Raw genomic sequence first — 26,368 nt, forward strand, 5'->3', positions numbered from 1 at the left:
ATTAGACAAAGGTGCCAAAAACATACATCGAAGAAAAGATAGCCTCTTCAACAAATGGTGCTGGGGAAACTGGAAGTCTATATGCAACAAAATGAAAATAAACCCCTATCTCTCTATAGTATGCTTTTTCTCCTTCTGCTCTTACACTGTTTGTTGACATATGTGCAGACTTGTTTTTATCTGAGTTCATTTTTATAATAAGATTACAAGTTTGCTGCCCTCCCTCACCCATTTGCCACACCTCATAAACTTTTTTTTTTTAATTAATTTTTATTGTAGGTTGTTCAAAACATTAGATAGTTCTTGATATATCATATTTCACACTTTGATTCAAGTGGGATATGAGCTCCCCTTTTATAGCCAAACTGTTTATTAATTATTTTAACACAGAAAATCAAATTCTAATTTTATACTAATATTTGACATTAATGGATTCAAAACTTTTCCTTTTATTTCTTATGAAAAAATCCTTTAAAACTTAGCCAGCTCTGGCAAATTTTAATATTTCATTGCATTATGCAGCTTTTATAGTCCAAACCAAATAAATTTGTCTTTCTACAAACCTATAACTTTCAGTGTTCATCTGAGTTTTGTCCTTCATTATCCTCTTTTACATTTTGGAAAAACCCGGATACTTTAAAGACAAAACTAATCTTTTCTCACTAATAAAACACCTGTCATATGGAGTACTTTATGCCACTATTATTTTTAATTTTATCTTAATCTCCATATTAATTATTGCTTTACCAAAATAACTTCCATTTCACAAAGACTTTAATAGTTGAGAAATTTTTGTCATGAAATAATAATGTCTTTTCTATACCTTCTTAAAGTGGCAAAGTAGCCAGAATTTCAGTATTCTCTCTTACTTCAAAATTATTGGAATATGAAAAGATTATTATTGATTAACTAAATTTAACATCAGAACAGGAGCTTAAAGTTAAATAGCAATATTGGAAATTATGTTTAATATACCACAGAATATAATTACTGTTGATACCAAAAAAAGCTGTCAGAATTGCAATTAATCATAAGCATTATATGAAAGTACTATTGACAGTATAAGATGTTTAAGAAGTTCAAATATAATTAGTGTCATTACAAAAAAAAATCTTATTTTAAAGCTAAAACATTTTCTTATATTGCACTGCACAATGATCAAATCTGAAGACAAGCTGTTTTTAGATCAAAATTATCAGAAGTCTGATTTGTTCAATAATTGACTTTTATTACTTGACTTTTCTTATATAAAACGTTTATGAACTATCAGTTTTCTATTAAAAGGGTTTTCTTAGTACTGGGAATTGAACCCAGGGCCTTGTTCATTATAGGCAAGTATTCTACCACTGAGCTACATCCCTAGCCCTGAGGGTATTTTTCCTAAAAGGCTTTTATATTTAGAATAATACAGTATTTCTTTAATTAAAAAAGAAAAAGAAAATTTGATATTTTTTACATTTTCTTAAAGTGTTAGGAAAACAAGCTTGTACTGATGCATTTCAGTCTCAGTACAAAAATCCTGCAGAATTAAAGGAGTCTCGTGTTAATCACAAGAAATAGAGGCAATCTATCCAAAGGAACCACAGCCAAAGGTTGAAATGTCTTGAATATTTCCTTAAAAATCACTTTAAGTTTTCTTAAAACATGGACTTTGGGGTCTAACCTCCACAGTGTCTGAGCTAATATATCTTGAGCTAGACTGAGAATTGACATTTCTAATGAATCCCAGTAACACGACAGAGAAAATCCAGGGTTGAAACTGAGAATAAGTTTTCTAAGGAAAATGAGGCTGCCTCCCTCCAGGCCTCAGTCCTTAGATTGGAGATTTGTGAACTCTAAGGGGCATAGTCTTAAGCATCTCTACAATGAGCAAAGAAATCCAACCAACAACAGCAAAAAGCTCACCACATTTAAAGTATTCAAAATTCAGTTTTTAATGTCCTGAGGATTATATTCCTTTATATCAGATTTTTGTAAATCCTGTTGGTGTCTATAAACCAATAAAAACAGAGACCCTTTATTTGTTAATATCCTTTCTAGAAGTAGGAAAATGTTTCAGACTGACGAGGAGGGGTGAAGACCTTCTCAAATACAGTCACAGAATAATTTCAGGTCTACAACAGGATGTACATATCAATCTAGATTTCAAAGAGCTTTTATTTTTTCAGGAGAAGCAAGACATATTCCTTTATAAACCATAAGACTAACAGATTCTGTCATGTCACACCCAACAAGGAATAAGCCACCATTGTGGGAATAATTTATTAACAGTGCAGAACCAGAATAAGAACACAACCAAATATAGCTGTGAACCCAAACAGAAATAAAAATACTGTATCAGGAAAATAGAAATAATAGAAAAACAAAAGCTCAATGAAGGTAATTATCTATTGCCACTGGGTATTCACTTTTGGAGCAGTGCATCCTCTAATTGGCTTAGGAAAAAGTTTCTACTTGAACATATTGGTGTACTACCAAAATTGCCAAATATTTTCAAGTAAGTTAAAAACCAGACTTATATAAAAATATAAAGTGAATGCATGTTCAAGCATTTTTAAATTTATTTTGTAAATGGACACAATACCTTTATTTATTTTCTTATTTATGTAGTGCTGAGAATGAACCCAGTGCTTCACACATGCTAGAATAGTGCTGTACCACTGAGCTACAACTCCAGCCCCAGTATCCAAACATTACTTAATTTATGAGGCACCCAGCATAATGCTAAGACCAGTTTTTTTAAATTAATATTTATTGCAAGAGGTACAAACTCAAATATTCAAAGAGGCCAGGCAAGCAGTGGAAGTAAGAAAAGAAGGCATTTACAACATTACAGAGAGTGGTAGGAAGTGTAACAAACTTGAGAACAGGTACTGTGTCTGAAGTGGGTCTACTACAGGACACTGTTGTAGAGCTCATTGTTACTGAGTCAGAAGGCCAACTTTACGTTGCTGGGTTTTCTCATGCTTTTTTCACAGAATCTATTAATCTGCATTTTAATATGAATCATCTAGTTTTTAAGTATTTGTAACTAAATTTTTTTAAAAAAAACAATGTATGAGCTAAACCCCAGTTTGCAAACTCTGCTGTCAATACTAGTTATACAACATTAAAGCAAAGAGAGAAATTAACCAGAAATTCTGTTTTTCCTTACAAGTTTTAAAAGAATTTTTATTGTTTTTAAAAAAGCTTTCACTTTTAATTTTCCCACAGGAACAAAAAAGTATATGATATGGTGGTGTTTTAGCCACTGTTAATTCAGTCAGTGCCTACCATGTAAAGAACTATATGCATTCCCATTTTAAGTTCTGTTTTTGTCCATTTAAAATATATTCCTGGATATCTGTTTTACAATAATTAAAAATATACTGAACTGTACATTTAAAAATAGTTATGGTGGTAAATTTTATGTTTTTTACAACATATATTTTATATTAATTGTACTCATTTCAAGTTGTTTTTGTGGCATGGTGTTTAATGTTACAATACCAGGTTTTTACAGAAGTTCTATAGTAAGTAACAGTAAATCTAGGAAACAAAATGTTTCAAGGTTACTCTAATGTTCTCATCAAAAGATCATGAGAACTTGATTTAGAGAAGTAAATTAAGTAATAGGAATGGTGATCACGTGGACAGACATTTCAGAAGCTAAATTGACAGGTTTCAGTGGACAACTGAATGTGGGGCTTGAGGAATTAAAAGGTTAAGCTTTCTTGGTAGTAGAGTGTGCCGATAATTAAAGCAGGAAACAAAAACAGATTAAGAGGAAATCAGTTCAGTTTTAGCCAACCCATGGAATTTCAGAACTTGAAGGAAATCTAGAGGTTACCTAGTCCAACATCTCATTTTATAGGTGTGAAAATCAAGGCCCCAAGGGGTTATGTGATACCTCTAGTATCAAAATTTAAATCAAAAGCAGGACTTATTTACAAGTTTCTAGGCCCATCTTTTCTCAGTATGCCAGAGCATCTTGCTCTGTGACACATAGTTCATTCAGTTCAAAGGTGAGTTTGTGATGACACAGTACTCCATAGGCTGTTGCTATGTGTTAGTTAAGAGGACCTGCAGATGACTTCAAAAGAAAAATACCAGACCCTTTTTCTTTCTGTGTCTCTTTTCCTATGGACCCTTCCTGAGGGTTTAAGCTGCTTACAGAACCTCCAAGTGGACATGGTTAAGTAGACATTTGAAATTTCATGCCTGGAGTTCAAAGGAAAAGTTAGGGTTGCAGATAGCAAATTGGGGAGATCATCAAAATAATGGCAAAATTGAAATTCTTTAAATAGAGGAGATTTCTTGGAAAGAAGAATGAGAGGGGATAAAACTCTTGGAATAAAACCTAAAGAAACAGAGCGGGGGCTGCAGCTCAGTGGTAAAGCACTTGCCTTGCAAGTATGTGGCACTGGATTCGATCCTCAGCTCCACATAAAAATAAAGGTACTGCGTGTCCATCTACAACTAAAAAAAAATATTTTTAAAAAACCTTAGAGGAAACATACAAAATTACTAGGAGAATAGGATAAAAATAAAAGAAACAGAATGGTGAAAGTAGTTAGAAGAGAAGTAGTCAAGAGTACTACTGTAGAGGCAAAAGAAGGAGATGATTGAGGAGGTTATTGAGAATAATAAGGGCCTATCTTAGGCTGATTGTGCTGCTATAGCAAAATACTTGAGTCTGGGTAATTTATAAAGATCATAAATTATTGTCTCATAGTTTAGGAGGCTGGGAAGTCCAATATCAAGGCACCAGCATCTATTGAGAGCCTTTCTCCTGCATCCTCTCATGGCAGGAATAATAGGGCAAAAGAGAACCAACTCTCTTCATCAAACTCCTTTATGAGGACACCTAGCCCCTTACACTCAGAAGGAGTTCTTAAGGCGTAATCACCTCTTCAAGGCCCTATATCTTAATATTATCACTATATTAACACCTAAATTTTGGCCACATCCAAAACATAGTAGGGCTGTTGAGGGAAAGAAGGTAGGGACTGGGAAGGAGAATATTATTGTGAGAATTACTTTAGTATAATGGTGGTGGTAATAGAGTTAGATTGTCATGGATGAGAAGAAAATGGGTAGTAAAGTAGAAACCATCATATCTGTACACTTATTTGCTTAAGAAATTTGGATAATGAAAAGAGAATAGTTTGATACGAAGACAAAGTCAAGGGAAGATTTTGAGGATAAGACATGAACATTTTACTTTTACATTTATTCAACCATCCTCTTAACAAATACTTGAAAGCAACCAGACCTCCTTTCAGTAATGCTTTTAAACTTTATTTATTTAACTCACATTAATTTTGATATGTATAGAAAATGTACATATTTAGTGCCTGTGGTACAACTGGTTGCTTTTTAAATTCTTCATATAATACTTTGTATTTATTATAATTGGTTATAACCTCTGTTAATTGTAAATTGGTGAGATTTTGCTCTAACTTAATGAATCTTTAAAATAGCTTATTAGAGAAAGGGTTACATAATCTTTGGGTATTGTTTTATGTAGGACTTGAACATTTTTTTCTTTACACATTTTTATTGGTGCATGATAGTTGTACATAATGATGGAATTTGTTATTACATTTTTATGCATGCAGGCAATGTAACAGTATAATTTGGCCAGTATCACTCCCAAGCAGACTTTAACAGTTTTAAGAATGATTTGCTTAGCCATCCTGAACCAAATATTTATGTTGAGTTTTAATACCAGTATCTTCAATATATCTCACACATATTGCTATAACTCTTTTATTATTTTCTAGTGATTGCTTAAGAGTTAATAATATGTATCTTAAATATGTCATTATCTATTTAGAGACACTATTTTGCCATTTTATACTTTAAACCTAATTACGTATACTTCCCTTTTGCTTCCTACTGCTCATTTCCAGGTTCACCATTGACTATGATCTGAATGTGTGTCATCACCCCAAAATTCAGAGTTGAACCCTGATCCCCATTGTGATGTCATTAAGCAATGGGGCTTTTAGGAGGTAACTAAGTCATGAAAATGGATCTTCACATATGGGATTAGAAAAGAGGTGAAAGAGGTTGTTTGCCTCTTCTACCAAGTGAGGACACAACAAAAGTTGGCAGTCTGCAACTCAGAAGAGGACCTTCACCAGAACCCAACATGCTGGCTTCCTAATCTTGGACTTCCTGGCCTCCAGAATTATGATTTTTTTAAAATAAATATTATTATAAATTACCCCATTCATGTTATTTTGTTCTAGAAGCCCAAATGGAATAAGGCAACCATGAACCCTACAATACTATAATTTCATTTGTTCACCCTCTCATCCTCTGTACTATATATCCTTTTATCTTATTATTATTTTTACTTTCAACAGTCATTTGTCTTTTCAGGAAATAACGTGAAGACCAAGCCTAATAGTTGATATTTATCTACTTAGTATTACTGATTCTCTCTTTACGTCCTGTAGATCAAAATTTCCATATAGTATCTTTTCCCCTTAACCCGAAGAGTGTTAGGAGGTCTGCTTCTAACAAATTCTTTCAACCTTTGTTTACCTGAAAATGCCGTTACCTCATATTCATTTTTTAAATGTAGGTAATTGATTCAGAGTTCGGGGTTGAGATAATTTTTTTTCTTTCAACAATTTATTTTTTTTTACAATATCTTTATTTTATTTATTTATTTTTATGTGGTGCTGAGGATCAAACCCAGGGCCTTGCACATGGTAGGCAAGTTCTCTACCACTGAGCCACAATCCCAGCCCTTCTTTCAACAATTTAAATGGTCATTTCCTTTTAGTCTCCTCTATTTCTGATAAAGAATCTGGAAATTTTTTCAACATTGCTTTTTTTTTTTCTTGATTTCTTTTTTTGCCCTAGCCACTTTCACAATTCTATTTTTTCTGGTTTTCAGTAGGTTGATTATGATGCACCTCGTTATGGTTTTCTTGGCAGTTATTCTGCTTGAAATTTGCTGGATTTTCTTTGGTGTGTAAGTCAATGTTTTTCATCAAAATTGGAGGATTTCTAGCAGGTGTTGTGGAACATGCCTGTAATCACAGTAGCTAGGGAGACTGAGGCAGGAGGATTGTGAGTTCAAAGCCAGCTCAGCAATTTAGCAAGGCACTTAGCAATTCAGAGAGACCCTGTCTCTGAATAAAATATTTAAAGGACCGGGAATGTGGCTCAGTGGTTAAGCACCCCTGGGTTCAATCCTCAGTATCCTGCCCCCACCAAAAAAAATTGGAGGATTTCTGGCCATTATTTATTCAGATGTTTTGTGCCTCATTGTATTCCCTTTCTGGAACTCCTATAATATGTACATTAGATTATTTGATAATGTCCAACAAGTTCTTGAGGCTTTCTTTAAATTTTATTTGTGTTTTTACTCTGTGGTCTTCAGATTGGAAAATTTCTGTTATCTTCAGATTCACTGACTCATTCTTCCGCGTCAAGCCCACTCTGCATTTTTTATTTCAGTTATTATACTTTCAGTTCTATACTTTTCATGTGGTTCTTTTTATTTTTGTTTTTTCTTCTCAGGTTCCCTGTTTGTCCACTCATTAAGTTCACATAGATCTGTTTTCAAGTCTTCATCTCCTAAAACATCTGTAACATCTTGGGAATCAGTTTCTATAGACTTCTTATTCTCTTAATTATAGGTTGTATTTTCCTCTTTTCTTCAGTCTAGTAATTTCTTCAGTGTAGCAATTTGCAAACAATTATTTGGATAATTTGGTGGCCATGACCTGAGCAGCCAAACCTTAGACTGGTGAGGGGCAATAGGAGATTAAGAAAGACAAACACTTAGGGCTGAGGTTATAGCTCATCAGTAGAGCACTTGCCTAGCACGTGCAAGGTCCTAGGTTCAATCCTCAGTACCACATAAAAATAAATAAAATAAGGGTATTGGGTCCAACTAAAAATAAAAAAGACAAACACTTAGAGAAAGTTGGGACCAGGTGGGACATCATATTCTGATGAAGGAATAATGACCCAGAGCTAGCTCCTCGTGTTTATTATATAGGTCATTATCATCAAAAGTGGTTTCTGTGGAAAAATTTCTTTTAGAGCAGGCAGGCTTGGAGGTCAAAGCACTTGCAAACAATTATAATTATCTAGTTACACTCATAATTCTCTATCCCTGGCAGCTGGAGTCTGAACTCAGGGCCAAGACTGATAGTTCCGTGCTTTGCACAGAACTTCCTCAGGCAGGGCATCACCATAGCAACTGGGAAATCTTGTGCTGCACCTGTGCACAGAAAGTTCCCAGATCAAAACAGTCACAACCCATAGGCAGTCAAAGACCATGATTCAGGTTACCTCTCTCATATTGGTTTTATACTTCTTTAGAGGAATATGTGGAAAGCCCAAGGTATTTCCCAAGCTCAGATAACTTGTTGGAACTCAGCCTCTCTCATCAAGGCCTCATATTAAACTGTTAAGACAGCTGTGGAGTAGGTCTCCATATATACCTTACTCTTAAGGCAAACTTAACTTGTGTCTCAGCTAGATGCCTGAGGTCTTAAAGAGGTGATTAAAAGATTTCTTTTTTTTTTTAATTTTATTTTTTTTATTGGTTATTCAAAACATTACAAAGATTGCAGAATCACATTGGTTACACATCCACATTTTTACATAATACCATAATAGTAACTGTTGTATTCTGCTACCTTTCCTATCCTCTACTATCCCCCCTCCCCTCCCCTCCCATCTTCTCTCTCTACCCCATCTACTATAATTCATTTCTCTCCTTATTTTTTCCCATTCCCCTCACAAACTCTTATATGTAATTTTGTATAACAATGAGGGTCTCCTTCCATTTCCAAGCAATTTCCCTTTTCTCTCCCTTTCCCTCCCACTTCATGACTCTGCTTAATGTTAATCTTTTCCTCCTGCTCTTCCTCCCTGCTCTGTTCTTGGTTGCTCTCATTATATCAAAGAAGACATTTGGCATTTGTTTTTTAGGGATTGGCTAGCTTCACTTAGCATAATCTGCTCTAGTGCCATCCATTTCCCTGCAAATTCCATGATTTTGTCATTTCTTAGTGCTGCGTAGTACTCCATTGTGTTGATTAAAAGATTTCTACACTATAACTGGACTTTCAAAGTCCTCTGAACTAATTGATTTATAATACCTCTATTCTAATTTCCATGACAAATATTCTTTGGTATGTGTCTTCATAAATCTACCCAGTCTCTGCTCAAAAACTCACAAGGACTCTCCACATAGACTTCTGGGATGCCTAGTTGCACAACTTCATCCTTTCCAGAGCCTATTCTGTATAGTCTAGTCAGTTCAGCTACACCAATCTCTGATTTTGCTTCCTCATCTCTTATCAGTTCTGCTTAGAATCTAGTTCCCTGGTGGCCAGGGTTGTGGCTCAGTGGTAGAGCGCTTGCCCAGTATGTTTGAGGCACTGGGTTTGATTCTCAGCAACACATAAAAATAAATTTTAAAAAGCTATTGTGGGGAAAAAGAATCTAGCTCACTATGCCACATTATAGAGATAATTATGAGTCTTCCCTTTGGAGTTTATCTTTTCCTGGGAATTATAGTCTTGTGCCACTTGTCCAAAGCCCAAAAACAGGATATTTTGACTAGTTCTGAGATTGCTAGTTTGTTACTGGTTTCAACATAGTCAGAAGCAGATATTCTGCTCACAATTTAAATTATCAGAGATATTTTGAATCAAAAAATCTTAATTACTGAAATGATCTATCTTTATCTTTAAAGTGTATTATTAATTAACAATAGGAAAGAAATACCAGAAATTTTGCATTGACAGAATGGTCATTGTAACCTTCTGATATAAAGAATTTGTTTTCCTGCAAAATTATAACTATGGCAACAAAAAAGAAATTTAAGAGAGAAAAATGTTCTACCTTAATAACCCTGACCTCACACTTGTGTTTATATTTTTCATATTCCAGTCCAGTCTCTACCTGTAAAAATATGTATATAAAATTATTAAATGTTCATTATTTTAACATTGTGTCATAAAACTTTTTCCATACTATCACTTTTTTAAATAAGTGAAATTTTTAAAGCAATGTTATGTGTCAGAAATTATGCTTGATTGTAGGTATATGAGTCAGTTTTCTAAGACTAATGAAATACCTGAGGCTAATTTGTAAAGGAAGAAGGTTTATTTAACTCATAGTTTTCGAGACCAGACAACATGGTTCCAGTTCTCACAAGGGCTGCTCTGGCTACGTCTCATCATAGCAGATGGTATCATAATGGTGGGAATGTATAAAAAGAGATTACATGGTAGACATGGAACCAGAGAGGAATTCAGGCTCTGGCTTTTATGTAACTATTTGATCTCTCAAGAACTAATGAGCCCCATGAGAACTACCTTAGTTCCTTCCAAGGGCATGCCTCTGATGGATGACCTAACACTAGCCGCCCCCCCACCCTTAAAGATCCTGCTACCTCTTCAGACCAAGCTTCCAGTGAATAAGTTTTGAGGAACACATTTAAACCATATCTAAACTATAGAAGTAGAGAGTTAGCTTTTTTGTGTTGTATTTTGGGTACTGGAGGTTGAATCAAGAGGCACTATATCACTGAGCCCTTTTATTTTTTTGAGATAGGGTCCAAGTTGTTTAGGGCCTCACTAATTTGCCTCAAACTTGTAATCCTCCTGCCTCAGCCTCCTGAGTCACTAGGATTAGGGATAGAAATTTTTTTTTAAAGAGAGAGAGAATTTTTTAATATTTATTTTTCAGTTTTCGGTGGACACAACATCTTTATTATTTTTTTTTTTAATGTGGTGCTGAGGATTGAACCCAGCGCCCCACGCATGCCATGCGAGCACATTACCCCTTGAGTCACATTCTCAGCCCAGGGATAGAATTTTTAATAAGACATGGCTCCTACATTCAAAATTTCATGGTCAGGACCTCTGTGAATGGTGGTAGTTGTAGTATTTAAGGTGGAAAGGGGAAGTCATATTAAAACTGAAAAACATTCCTGGGGCCTCACCTTTTTAAAGAGGTCTAAAAAGAAACATGCTGGCTATTTCTTGTAACTTATTTTCTTTTTGTAAATAAATACTCATTTTTATAATTGAACAGTATGTGTGTCTGAAAGATGAGAAGGTCAACTATCTGAGAAGGCTATGAAAGAAATTGTGTATTTACAAACAGTTCTGTGTATTTGCATATTGCTGAATCATGACATGGAGAAAGAGCCATATGAGTTTAGACTGATCAAAGACTATTTTTTGAAACATTTTAAGTGATAATGTATGTGTAACTATATGATATTCTAAGGAGTTTAGACTTTATCCTATGCAAGGTTCTCAGCCTCAACTGGTAGGTCTAGGGAAAGGCCAACATACTTTTTATTTTTAAAATCTCCAGAAGCAATTCAGATGTACAATTAGGAATGCTATAAGCAATAAAAAGTAATAGAAAGACTTGAAGCAAGGAAGTAACATCATATGTGCATTTTAAATGCTAATTCTAACTTAAAGGGGTGGGAAGAGAGGCTTATAGTAATCTAGGCAAGAGATGTTGTCTTCTAATGATTACATAATATTTCATCAGTTTAATTTTCTACAATTCTCCTGTCTTGCAACATGTAAGTTTATATATACACATATATATACGCACATAACATAGCATGTATATGTAATATATATACATATTCACTATGACTCCAAATATGTACATCTTTTTTTTTCTTTGTTGTTACTTTTGATTATTTCATTAGAACAGAGTCCCAGGAGTAATTTTATTGGATCAAAGGAATTTAGTAGTTTTGGCTCCTGCCTATGAATTATCATAATGACTATAATCAATTTACTGTTTTAACTTCCATGACCTTTAGAATCATTTTGTAAAGCTTAAGAAAAAAACTTGAGATTTTGATAAATTATATTCCAAAATTAGCAATAAATTATCAAAGAAATGTTTATATTGTGTTTATGATAACTATTTAATAACTAAATTTATCTTTAATAGATTGATGAACTCCCAGAGGGAGCTGTGAAGCCTCCAGCAAACAAATATCCTATCTTCTTTTTTGGCACTCATGAAACGTAAGTCAACAAAATAACTTAAAGTTTCAGTAGCTCTAATTTAGGTCTGCTAGATTACCTTATTTATAAGTGACCTATAACATTTTATATTTTATTAAAGTCATTATAATCATTTATTTAAGTTACCAGGCTTAGTAATGTACATTTCTTAAGTGAAGATTTAATTTTTTCTTTATGATAACCTATCTCCACATAATGGTTGTATTTCTGGGACAGGTAGGATTTAAAAAAAAAAAATTATCACATTACTATTGTATATACCCAAAGCAATCATTTTTAAACATTGTGTGTTTACTTTTATTCCATTAGTAAATATTTATTTTCAAGGGGCACTGGAAATAAAAATTGTCCCTGCTGAACTTGCCAACTGGGATGTGATTGGTGAATGTAACAGACTTATTCTAGGGAACAGTGTAAAGGATCGTATAGCACTCTGTTTTGTAGTATTCTAATGTAAGTCAGTGGCATCATTCTAAGACTGACTTCAGTAAAAGCAGTTCTACCAAGGATCAGTATAATATAATTCACACGTGATGGTTTTTTCGGGTTTGATCATCCAGAAGTAGATTTTAAAATATCTGAAGGAGAATGAATTGCCAAAAACTTGCCATAACATTGTTTCTGTTGAACTGTTTCTAAGAATTGGGTATCCCTGAGCCTGAGGTTATACTTGCCTTAGTAGGTACTAATATTCACCCTCTCTATAAAGGCAGAGATCATGTCAGTTTGCTTACCCTACATGACAGTGCTCACTCAGCACATTGTGTGGCCTGTGGTAGGTATTCTACAAAATAGCTATTGAATGAATTAACATTAATTAAATGAAATCAATGAGGAGGGGGAAGTATGTGAAGTAGGAGGAATTTAACAAAAGTCTGTATTCAGTTCAGCCAAGGGTTCCCCCAGGTCAGGCCAGAATTTTCCCCAAAACATGGCTTTGAATCTGGTCTAATGCCCAGCAGGTAGGTGATTGGAAATCCAAATTCTCCTCCATGTAACATAACCCTAGTAGTTTCAGTCTAGATGATTTTCAAGGTCCTAGCCAAGAAAAAAACCTCAACCTTAAAGCTCATGGCTTTCAACAATTTTGTTTTCTGCCCTGCCCTGTAAGCTTCATAAAACATACATATAACAAAGTTTACCAACTGATAGGTGAGTTGATTTGTGAAATTACCTATAATCCAGGAAAAAACAGAGTCGTGTATCAAAAATAAGAACTTGTTTTAAAATAGTTCATTTAGTGTTCCTCTTTCTGGCAACAAGTAACATGGCCAGTTGTCAAAGTCATTCCTGGGGAATATTAGTATAATAACTTATTTATTCATAAGAGAAAGCTTTCTGTTCTCTAAACAGAAAGACATGCAGCTCATAAAAACAAAGGTAGAATTAAGGAAAAAATGTAAAAATAAGAAGGCCAGAAATTAACACATCAAAAAATAATAGAGATTAGCCTTGACTCTTGTGGCATTGTTAAAGGACAGACAAGCTCTGGCTAGCACCTATAGCTGGTATGAACATTAGACAACTTAATCCACAGTTATTCCCCATATATAGTCAATGATTAGAAAAGGTCAAAAGTCAGAGTAATAATGCATGACAAATTTCTCTGAAAGTGAAGTGGTCATATTCAGTGTCCACTTCTTTCTAGTATTCACGTTTAGTTTGTCAAGTATGACTTTGACATGTTTTTAGTTAAAATACCCAATATAAACTATCTCTGAGTTCAATGATACAGAATCATGCTGACTGAGGAATTAAAGGTGAACAATCAGGAAAAGATTCAGCACTTCTTAAGAGCACTATGCCCTAGGGTCAGAAAGCTTTCATCTTCTCAACTTTCTAATCAGATGACAATGTGAAAGATCATTTCTAAGACCCAGTCAGAAAATTAAATTTACAAAACTCAACAATGAACTGTTAACGTATTGTCTGAAAGCTTTCAATGTCATTTCTTTTCTGATAATTTCTAAATTACTATCCCCAGCTCAGAATTTTCCCCTGAACTCCAGAATCATACAAATATCTATTTAACATCACATCTTTTCATGGATGTCTAACCAGGATACCAAACTCAACATTCACAACTGAGCTTTTCATCCCCAAATCTTATCCTTCAAAGAAATATTTACATTTTAATAAATGTTGACCCCATTCTTTTCATTTCGTTGTTTCAAAAACTTTGGCAATATCCTCAAGTCTGTCCTTTCTCTCACATGCCATATCCAGCTCATTAACAAATTATCTGGATCTTTCTTGATAATAGATTCAGGATCTGGCAACTTCTTACCAACTATACTATTTACATTTTGGTCCTAGTCATCATACTTATTTTAGTAGCCTTTTAATTAGTGTCCCTACTTCCACCCTAGTACCTAACCTTTCCATCTGCTTCCAGCGCAGCAGAAAAAGTGATGGCATTAAAATGTAAATTGGCCAGATGCAGTGGCACACATATAATCCAGCTACTTGGGAGGCTCAGGCAGGAGGATCACAAATTCAAGGCCACCTCAACAATCAATAAAAAAATTAAAAGGCTCAGTGATAAAGCTTTTGGGGGTTCCATCCTCGGGACTGCAAAAGAAAAAAGGGAAGGGAAAAGTCACTTCTTTTATTGAAACCTTTCATGGCTTAGCTTCCCATCTCACTGAATGTATTTATAAGGACCTCCAAGGCCCTACATATTCTGTGTCCCTACTTCTCTGAGCTCGTCGCATTGGTCTTTAGTCACTCATTTCACTTTAGTTTCTTTTCACTGTAGTCTCTTGTGTTTCTCAGCTACACTAAACTTTCTTCCACTTTTGAGCCTTTGTACTTGCTCTTGCTTCAACTTGCTTTCTCTGTTCTTTCCCAGGTAACTGCATTGATTTTCCTTCGTCTCTTATAGTTCCTTACTTAGATATTCCTTTTTGGTAAGGCTTTCTCTGATCTTTATATCTAAATTTGTGAAAATTACCCCCAGGCCTTCTTTTCCATCTTCTCTGCCTTTTTTTAAGCATATAGACTATATTTTATTTATTTTTTCTTTTATTATTCTGCCACTTGAACATATGCTTCGTGAGGCCAGAAATGTTTTCTCTTGTTCCCTGTATAATCCCTAGCACCTCTGGAATACTGCCTTACACATTATAGATATTTAATTAATATTTATTGAATGAATAAATAAATCTTAGTTTGAGGTACATCAACTGATGCATCACCCCAGATGCATCAACCAAAATGTGGGTCTCCACAGTCTCATTTATCAGGTGAGGTCATAGATACTGATGCTAAAGACTCTGTTTTTATTGTTGTTGTTGTTGTTGTTGTTGTTGTTGTTGTTGTTGTTCTTCTTCTTCTTCTTCTTCTTCTTCTTCTTCTTCTTCTTCTTCTTCTTCTTCTAATTAGTTATACATAACAACAGAATGCATTTTGATTCATTGTATACAAATGGAGCACAAATTTTTATTTCTCTGGTTATACACAATGTAGAGTCACACCGTTGGTGCAATCATACATGCACCTGGGGTAATGATACCCATCTCATTCCACCATCTTTTTTACCAGCCGCCCCCTTCTCTCCCCTCACTCCTTTCTTCTCAATCAAAAGTTCCTCTATTCTTTTCAAGCCCCACTCCCACCATTATGGATCAGCATCCACTTCTCAGAGGAAACATGCGGCCTTTGGTTTTGGGGGATTGGCTTACTTCACTTAGCATGATATTTATTCCCCAACTCCATCCCTTTACCTGCAAATGCCATAATTTTATTCTCTTTTATTGTTGAGTAATATTCCATTGTGTATATCTACCACAGTTTCTGTATCCAGTCATCTATTGAAGGGCATCTAGGTTGGTTCCAGAGTTTAGCTATTGTGAATTGAGCTGCTATAAACATTGATGTGGCTGCACCACTGTAGTATGATAATTTTAAGTTCTTTGAGTATAGACTGGGGAATGGGATAGCTGGGTCAAATGGTGGTTCCATCCAAGTTTTCTAAGGAATCTCCATACTGCTTTCCAGAGTGGTTACACCAATTTGCAGTGCCACTAGCATTGTATGAGTGTACCTTTTTCCCCAAATCCTCACTAACACATATTGTTGCTTGTACTCTTGATAATTGCCATTCTGAATGGAGTGAGATGAAATCTTAGGGTAGTTTTGATTTATATTTCTCTAATTACTAGAAATGTTGAACATTTTTCATATATTTGTTGATTGATTATATATCTTTTGTGGGAAGTGTCTGTTCAGTTCCTTAGCCCATTTATTGATTGGGTTATTTATTTTTTTGGTATTATGGTTTCTGAGTTCTTTATATATCCTGGAGATTAGTACTCTATCTGATGTGCATGTGGTAAAGGTTTTCTCCCACTCTGTAGGCTCTCTCTTCACGTTATTGTTTCCTTTTGCTAAGAAGAAGCTTTTTAGTTTGAATCCATCCCATTTAATGATTCTTGATTTTATTTCTTATGTTTTAAGAGTGTGGTTAAGGAAGTCAGGACCTAATCTGACATGATGAAGATATGAGCCTACTTTTCTTCTATTAGGCACAGAGTCTCTGGTCTAATTTATAGGTCCTTGATCCACTTTGAGTTGAGTTTTGTGCAGGGTAAAGGATAGGGGTTTAATTTCATTTTGCTGCATATGGTTTCCAGTTTTCCCAGCACCATTTGTTGAAGAGGCTATCTTTTCTCCAATGTATGTTTTTTGGTGCCTTTGTCTAATATGAAATAACTGTATTTATGTGGGTTTGTCTCTGTGTCTTCTAGTCTGTACCACATGTCTGTTTTGGTGCCAATAGCCTGCCATTCTTGTTACTCTAGCTCTATAGTATAGTTTATTGTGATACCTCCTACTTCATTCTTCTTGCTAAGGATTGCTTTGGCTATTCTGAATCTCTTATTTTTACAAATTAATTTCATGATTGCTTTTCCTATTTCTATGAAGAATGTTGTTGGGATTTTAATTGGAATTGCATTATATTTATATAAGTATAATACTTTGGGTAGTATGACTATCTATTTTATTTTTTTTTAATATTTATTTTTTAGTTTTCGGCGGACACAACATCTTTGTTTGTATGTGGTGCTGAGGACCGAACCCGGGCCGCATGCATGCCAGGCCAGCGCGCTACAGCTTGAGCCACATCCCCAGCCCCTTATTTTATCTTTTTAGTTGTTGATGGACCTTTATTTTATTCATTTATGTATATGTGGTGTTGAAAATTGAACCCAGTGCCTCACACATGCAAGGCAAGCGCTCTACCACTGAGCCACAACCCCAGCCCAGTATGACCATTTTGACAATATTAATTCTTCCTATCCAAGAACATGGGAGATCTTGCCATACTTCTACTTCTTCAGTTTCTTTTTTTAGTGTTCTATAGTTTTCCTTATAGAGGTCCTTTACCTCTTTTGTTAGATTGATTCCCAAGGGTTGTTTTTTTGTTTTTGTTTTTGTTTTTAAACTCTGTTTTGAATGTTTACATCTGTTAGCTAGCCCCAGAATTTATTCTAACTCGAATTTTTTGTTCTTTTTTTTTAGATTTTTAAAAAATATTTTTAGTTGTAGATGGACACAGTACCTTTATTTTTTTTATGTGCTGCTAATGATGTAACACAGGGCCTTACACATGCTAGACAAGCACTCTACCACTGAGCCACAACCCCAGCCCCTCTAACTCATTTTTTAATGGTTATCGTTAATTGTGGATACGGTTAAACTGAATAAGATTATTTATTTTTCTACTCCAGATTTTTTCCTTGCTTAGTGCCTCATTAAACAAATATGATTTTTTTAATTTAAAGAAATATTAGTAAATAAATTTACTAATATGGATCTGTTTTTTAATTACACTATTTATGTTTTTATTGTAAATTTCACAAAACCCATATCTTTGATAAGATTCACATAAATAAATCTTAGTTTGAGATGATGTGTACCTGAAAATCAATGTTAAAACAAAGAAGACACTAGTAATTTAAAATTAAAATCAAAGTAGCACAATCCAGGGTTGTTGAATTGTATGGTCAGAGATCCATTTTTTGTACTTTGAACTATGTGTCTAAGACATCTTGTAATATGTGCCTGACTGAAAGTTCCTATAGACTGTTAATTTGTTTACTATTATATGCTCTGACACCTGAGTTTATGTTGATAATTAATATATTATATGTGAAGGTCAGCATGTTGATTCTAATATGTATCTGTAGTGCTTTTCTAGGTCCCAAAGACCTTTTTCCATATAAGGAATACAAAGACAAGTTTGGGAAGTCAAACAAACGGAAAGGATTTAATGAAGGATTGTGGGAAATAGAAAATAACCCAGGAGTCAAGTTTACTGGATACCAGGTAATGGTTATTTAATTGTCACTTGCTTTACCTCATTTCTTTGGTTTTAATACTTTTCAAATCTTTTTAATTTACCCTCCATTTGAAGTCAGAATTCTTTTTGGCTCTAGTAGTATTTTGGATTAAATACAATTCATCCAGAGGACTACTGAAAAATTGAGTTTGACAGCCATTTATTGGTTATTTGATGGAGGCAGGGTCTCACTTTGTTGCCCAGTCTGGCCTCCAACTACTGGGTTCAAGAGATTCTCCTGGCTCTTATAGCCTTTTCTTTTGAAAATCTTATGAATAAACTGAACCCTTTCAGATTAAAATAGAGTGATTTTTGTCACAGTCTGTCTTCCTTTCTATTTTTTAAAAATGTAATTAGCTAATATTTTTCCTTAGGCAATTCAGCAACAGAGCTCTTCAGAAACTGAGGGAGAAGGAGGAAACACTGCAGATGCAAGTAGTGAGGAAGAAGGTGATAGAGTAGAAGAAGATGGAAAAGGCAAAAGAAAAAATGAAAAAGGAGGCTCAAAACGGAAAAAGTCATACACATCAAAGGTACTGACAAACTCCCCATTGTTATTGTTACATATATATTCATTAAAAAGTTTTTAGATTATTTTATATTCATTTCTTGGGCACATAGATATATATTCTAGATTCTGTAGAACCTCTCCCTTTAGAGACAATATACGTAGAGCAGAGGGACTATGACAGGTAATTTTAGAGGTTAGGCAATCTGGCTATTGACTCTTTAGGGCTCACTTGGCCCTGAAAATACCACCTTAGTTGGAGGAGAACTGTTCCTTAGTTAAGGATATAATGTATAAATAGCTATGCCTCCTACAATGACTTTGAAACAAGGTCTGAGCAATTTAAGAATATAAGACACACATTACGTTTCAATACTATATACGTAAATATAAAGATATATTCTTACTTGTCTTTCTGTTTCAGAGAATGTGCTTTGACTTTTTTATTTATTCAGTTCTTATATTTCCTGATCACCTAGTCTGTTCCAGACACTGAACTAAGTGGACAGTGGTGAGCAAATCCAACTCCATCCCTGCCCTCATGTAACTTATAATAGTAAATATAAAGTGTGAAAGGTTATGAAAGAAATGAATGGTTGCAAGGAGTGATAGAGTAGGGAAATCTACTTTAGGTCCTTCTATAAAGGTAAAGTTTATGCTGAGACCTAAAAGAAGGGTATGGGAGGAAGAAAGGAGCCATATGTGGCAGAGGGAAAGGAACAGAGCAGCAAAACTTTGAGGAAGGGAAGAATTCAGTATTCCTAAACTGAAAGAAGGCAAGTGCTATTGGAGAATCATAACTATGTAGGAAAGTGCCCACTTGTAAGCCATATTATGGAGTTTGGATTTTATTCCAATTATAATAATAATTGAAGATTTTAAACAACGGTAGCATAATAATGTATTTACAAATTCAAAGTCTAGGTTTTTTCACAGTAATTCAGAAATGCAGTTGAAAAAACCAAGACTGTGAAAACTACACATTTCAGAAACTGAAAGCAAGATAAATGGATCCTTGAAGATCCAAGATTGGTTCAGGTTTCAGTCACACAGCTAAATACTTGGAAAAATTACTTCCATTTAGATTCTTGTACTTAGGAAACTCCTTAAAACAAATGTCAAGAGGGCTGGGGTTGTGGCTCAGTGGCAGAGCACTTGCCTCACACATGTGAGGCACAGGGTTCAATCTTCAGCACCACATAAAAATAAGTAAACAAAATAAAGACGTTATGTTTATGTATAACTATAAAAATATTAAAAGAAAAAACAAGTACCAAGAGTTAATCAGACTCTTAACATTTTATTTTGACAGTCCCTAAAATCTACCCTATTGACATACAGGTAAAATTTTGTGAATTCAGCATTACTTACCGTGAACCTAGTGAAAAACATGCAGTTGCTTTGAGTGAGGGTAATGTTTTTAACTGACAACAAAATAATTAGCATTTTCCCTGTTCCTGTCAGACTATATCTTCCATTGCAGTTATTTTTAAACTGAATTTCTTTCAGCATTTTGGACTTTTTTTTTCTTATTACATTTATACAGCACAATTTTTCATATCTGGTTATATATAAAGTATGGTCACACCAATTTGTGTCTTCATACCTATACTTTGGATAATGATGTCCATCACATTACACTTTCTTTGCTAACCCCCTGCCCCCTCCATTCCCCTCCCACTCCTCTGCCCTATCTAGAGTTCGTCTATTCCTCCCATTCTCCCCGTCCCTACCCCACTATGAATCAGCCTCCTTATATCAGAGAAAACATTCAGCATTTGTTTTTTGGGGATTGGCTAACTTCATGTAACATTATCTTTTCCAACACCATTCATTTACCTGCAAATGCCATGATTTTATCCTCTTTTATTGCTGAGTAATATTTCATTTTGTATATATGCCACATTTTTTTATCCTTCCATCTACTGAAGGGCATCAGGTTAATTCCACAGTTTAGCTCTTATGAATTGTGCTGCTATAAACATTGATATGGCTGTGTCCCTGTATATGCTGTTTTTAATTCCTTTGGGCATAGAACAGGGAGAGGGATAGCTGGGTCAAATGGTGGTTCCATTCCCAGTTTTCCAAGGAATCTCCATACCGCTTTCCATATTGGCTGCACCAGTTTGTAGTCCCACCAGCAATGTATAAGTGTACCTTTTCCCCCACACTTGCCAACACTTATTATTTGTTTGTCTTCATAGTAGCTGCCATTCTGACTGGAGTAAGATGATATCTTAGAGTAGTTTTGATTTACATTTCTCCAATTGCTAGAGATGATGAACTTTTTTCATATATTTGTTGATTGATTGTATATCCTCTTCTGAGAAGTGTCTGTTCAGGTCTTTGGTCCATTTATTGATTGGCTTATTTGGTTTTTTGCTGATTAGCTTTTTGAGTTCTTTATATACTCTAGAGATTAGTGCTGTATCTGATGTGTGAATGTTAAAAATTTGCTCCCAAGATGTAGGCTCTCTATTAAACTCATAGATTGTTTTTGTTGTTGTTGTTTTGCTGAGAAGAAACTTTTTTAGTTTGAATCCATCCCATTTATTGATTCTTGGTTTTAATTCTTACACTATTAGGAGTCTTATTAATGAAGTTGAGGCCTAAATCCCACATGATGAAGATTAGGGCCTACTTTTTCTTCTATTAGACGCAGTTTCTCTGGTTTAATTTCTAGGTCCTTGATCCAGTTTGAGTTGAGTTTTGTGCATGGTGAGAGATAGGAGTTTAATTTCATTTTGTTGCTTATGGATTTCCAGTTTTCCCAGTACCACTTGTTGAAGAAGCTATTTTTTCTCCAATGCATGTTTTTGGCACCTTTGTGTAATATCAGATAATTGTAATTTTGTGGGTTAGTCTCTGTGCCCTCTATTCTGAACCATTGGTCTAGCAGTCTTTTTTGGTGCCAATACCATGCCGGTTTTGTTACTATTGCTCTGTAGTATAGTTTAAGTTCTGGTATAGGGATACCACCTGCTTTACTCTTCCTGCTAACGATTGCTTTAGCTATTCTGGGTCTCTTATTTTTCCAGATGAATTTCTTGATTGCTTTTTCTATTTCTATAAGGAGTGCCATTGGTATTCTGATAGGAATTTCATTAAATCTGTATAGTATTTAATTTCATTAAATCTGTATCTGGTAGTATGGTCATTTTGATAGAATCAGAGCAAGATAGATCTTTCCATCTTCTAAGGTCTTCTTTGACTTCTTTCTTTAGGGTTCTATAGTTTTCATTGTATAGATCTTTCACCTCTTTTATTAAGTTGATTCACAAGTTTTGTTTTTTTGTTTGTTTATTTGTTTTTTTGAGGCTGGCTCCCAAAACCCAAAGCCCAAAGTTCTAGCCCACATTGGGCTCATGAGCGCCTAAGCAGAATAACCTATCAGCACCTCTGCAGCATTTTGGACTTAAAACACCTACTTGAATTGATTTTATTTAATTTATGATTGACTGCTGAGCCTCTTTGTAATGTATTGTGACAACTCTTAGTTACCTAAGTTTGTCTAGACTTTTAACATTATGGATATGTGGCTTTTAAATTCCACTGCATAATTGCTTGTTGCAAAGACCAGAAGTAATATAAGGGCTCATCCTTGGAACACATTGACAGTTTAAAACTAGGGGTAAATACATACTTTACTTACTAAGACTAACCTGTTTTAAAGGAGCATTTAATTTGCTTTGCCTCAAGAACATGATTTCCATGATCACTTAAGAACCATGACTTTTTTTTTCCTTGTGATGCTGGGGATCTAACCCAAGGCTTCCACATGTTAAGAAGGTGGTCTACCACTAAACTACATCTCCATCCCAGAACTATTACTTTTTGGTTTGATTCTCAAATTTTCACATACATCAGAATCACGTGGAAGACTTTTAAAAATGATATTATTAGATCTTACACATCCCAGATTTCTATTACAGAAATCTAGGATAGGGACTGGAAATCAAATTTCCAGGTGAGGCTCATGCTGCTAATCTAGGAGCCATACTTAAAGAACTATTTATCTAGTATAATCCCATTTTTCTCTTTGGCTTCCCAAAGGTTTTCTTTTTGCTTAATATGGTGGGGGTTTTCCCCCCCACATTTATCTCTTAATGTTATATAGTGTTCCTTTTTAAAAACTAGTAGTTCAAAACTTTTTTTATTACATCCCAGTTAGGTATAGGAAAAGGTCCCACATCTCTGCCTCACCTAATTTCATTTGGGTTTGAGGGGAAGCTCAGTAATCATAATGAAAAGTAATAGATTTGAGGGTTTTACATATATATATCAGTAAGAATATGGATGCTTCATATTTGGGCCATAACAAAATTATAGGTCAAAAACGTTTTGCATATAAATGATTTACTGAATACATTAGGGCTTATCAACTGCAACTAAACTAATGAAGACTAAAGCACCACTAATTTTAGTTAACAAGTAAAGATAGCAGCAGTTGGACAAAAGATCAGTTCGAGACCACATTGATAAAACACATGATAAACACTGATTTAAAAAACAAATTTTCAGGAATTCTGGGGATCCAAAGAGCTTTGCTGGTTTGGCAGCCAGATTTCTTAGAACAGATTTCTGAATATTATGACTCCGTAGTAAAAGTCTAATAGACTCACTTATAAGGTTACTCATAAATATCCTCTACAAGTATTGCAGATTTCAAGGAGTTGTACATTTTTATCTGTAAGTACTGCAGGTTATTATTTGAGAATTACTGTATGAAGCAGTTACCATATTTCAACAATACTATATTTATTAAAGCAAAAAGTGTTTTATGTTTACTGTTTTTATACTTAATCCTTAAATCTAGAAGTCCACATTTGTATTATTAAATCTCCTTCCCTTAATAAAAAAATAAAAATGACCACATTTTAACTGACATTTGGATTTGGTTGGTAGTTCCAATTTAGAAAAATAGAAGCAATTTGATTATATATTTTGTCACATAACTAGAAAGCATTTTCTCTTTAGAAATTGCTTTTAAAAAAATTGATTGTGTGAGGATGCTCCAGTTTGCCAGTTCACTTCTGGAAGACCAAAAGTGATTTGGCTAAATCAGTTTTGCTAAGCTCTAATTTCAATGGGCTTGACAATTCTTAAAATCTTTTGAAGAAGAAGTGTCAGAAAAATGCTACATTTTACTGTCTTTAATAAGGCACACAATTGAAGCCAGCTTTTTATCATTTTATCCTACTAAGAAACTTGCTATAAACTGTATTTATATTTTTATTTTTGTCTACAGTTATCCTGACTTTAAATGCAAGATGACATATAAAAAGGACTGGTTCACCATTACAGCCTTGGGTTCCTAAATAACTAACCATGGTTTAAAAAATTAAAGTTTGTTTCTATCACTCATTGGTACAAATATTCTAACATGAATGTCCATATATTATTTTGAAAAGTTCACTCACTTCTCTGGACCTCATTTTCACTACTGTAAAGTGATGAGCAGAACTAGATTGCCTTTAGGGTTCCTTTAGGTTCTGTAGCCTTCCTAAAGTAGTGTCCACTCAGCAATATTTATTCATTGACTGTTGTGTGTACACAAATCCGCTTTTAATATCACACTTGTGTAAAGAACTAAGATCTTCTAGCTCACCTCTACTTCCCTTTCCAACTAGTTAATTGAGGTAAAATGACTTGTCCAGTATTATTAAGCCTGGGCACCCTACATATTGTAGCTCATACAACGCTGCTATCTTTGTGTCTTTTATGTACACTTGTGCATTTGGATTTCTGCTTTTGACTATATTTTTTAACTTGTCTAAACATTTAGAAATCCTCTAAACAATCCCGGAAATCTCCAGGAGATGAAGATGATAAAGACTGCAAAGAAGAAGAAAACAAAAGCAGCTCTGAGGGTGGAGATGCCGGCAATGACACAAGAAACACAACTTCAGACTTGCAGAAAACCAGTGAAGGGGTAAGGATGGATACACACATAATTTCTTCTTTTAACATAGAAGACATTTTGCTTCAGAATTAGTATCTCAGCATTAGTAGACATTGTGTTAGGAAATGGAGAGCTATTTTCAGCTTGCTACATACATCCTTTCACAAATCCTGAATAAATGATGGGATGCTTAGAGTCTGCGAATGAGAGTCGAGTGTGAATTACACCTGCCTGTCAGTTTGGAATTCCTTACAGATTTATTCTTTTTCAAACTAACATAGAAAATTCAGAGTCTTTTTTTTTCTCCCCCAGAGTCTTTTTAAAGTACTTAACTGAAGTTATGAAATTTGACAGTTGTATTTTTTTTTTTTACTAAATCAGTGACATGTTCAGAATAGTATATTACATATTATTGCTGCTTTGCTAGAAGCAGTAAGTAATTGAATGTACCAGTAGGGACTCTAAATATTTAAATATTCAAGCAGTATTTGAATGTTGATATTTAACTTCATCATCACAAGCAAATGCACATTTGTAAAATTGGTAATAAAAGCAGAGTTTGCACCTACATATTTTCCATGAGCATTTCTCTATGCAGACTAGTTGGACAGTATCAAATTATTTTAAAATAGTAACCCACTGAAAATATTACTCCTCTGGTTTCAGCTGAGTTCTTGCCTATTCATGTCAATCCTGTTCACCTCTCAACTTTCCTTCTTCATTCCAGTTTTCTATAGTTATTCTCAAAAGTATTGTGGTTCTAATTGTTCTCTTATTCCTTTCACCCAGCTCAGCCTTCCTCTGTTTTCTATCTGCCTTCCTTCCTTCTCTTGAAGTCTCTCTAATAAATAGTCCTATCATTACCTTTGCCTGCATCCTTTCCAGATGCATGCACCTGCCAACAATCACTGAGAATTTGAATATCTGGCTCACTTGATTTTCTTTTTATCCTACCTGCTCTTTTCATCCCAGGTAGCTTCAATATGCATGTAGCAAAAACACACAGTTTCTCTCCCGCTTTGCTTCCAAACTTATTTCTGAGTTTGATGAACTTAATGGACTTATTGTGAAAGGGGAAAGGTTCTTCTATTCCCTTACTATTCAGAGTATGGTCTCTGAACAATTAGCGTCAACATCACCTGGGAACTTATTAGAAATGTAGATTCTCCCAAACTCTGAATTAAAATCTGCATTTAAACTAAAGCTTTTCCAAGTAATTCATATACACATTAAAGTTTGAGAAACATTAATCCACACCTTTCCAGGGTCCAGAATATCATTTCTTCCTTCCTCCAAGATACTAAATTGTCCCCTTTCTCTCCTATATACTTTCATCTTCATTTCTGTTGGCTCCTTCCCCTCTGCATATAAGCAGTCTCAGGTCTCCCTTAATCTTGAAGATAGCTCCTACCAACCAAATATTGTACTTTTTTCATCTCTAAACTTCTTAAAAACAGTTCTTTTTTTCTCCCAGTCTCCATTTCATGACCTCCTACTCATGAAAACCTATTGCACTCTTGTTTCTTCTTTTTTTTTTTTTTTTCTCTCTACCAATACTAAGATTGAACACGGGTACTTTACCACAG

General features: G+C 34.5%; 1 protein-coding gene across 2 annotated transcripts in view; it reads left to right on the top strand.

The window, feature by feature from the left end:
• Positions 1–26,368, top strand: part of Hdgfl3 (HDGF like 3) — a 69,044-nt gene that overhangs the window by 28,408 nt on the left and 14,268 nt on the right. For both annotated transcript variants that reach the window (XR_013090781.1, XM_076851281.1), the window contains exons 2-5: positions 11,953–12,029; positions 18,221–18,359; positions 18,747–18,905; positions 24,666–24,812. Coding sequence is in view for 1 of the 2 variants with exons in the window: in XM_076851281.1 (XP_076707396.1) it covers positions 11,953–12,029; positions 18,221–18,359; positions 18,747–18,905; positions 24,666–24,812 (522 nt within the window). In the remaining variant the exon portion in view is untranslated. The remainder of the gene's footprint in view (positions 1–11,952; positions 12,030–18,220; positions 18,360–18,746; positions 18,906–24,665; positions 24,813–26,368) is intronic.

This window comes from Callospermophilus lateralis, chromosome 3 (assembly GCF_048772815.1).
Source record: "Callospermophilus lateralis isolate mCalLat2 chromosome 3, mCalLat2.hap1, whole genome shotgun sequence".
Lineage (NCBI taxonomy): Eukaryota > Metazoa > Chordata > Mammalia > Rodentia > Sciuridae > Callospermophilus > Callospermophilus lateralis.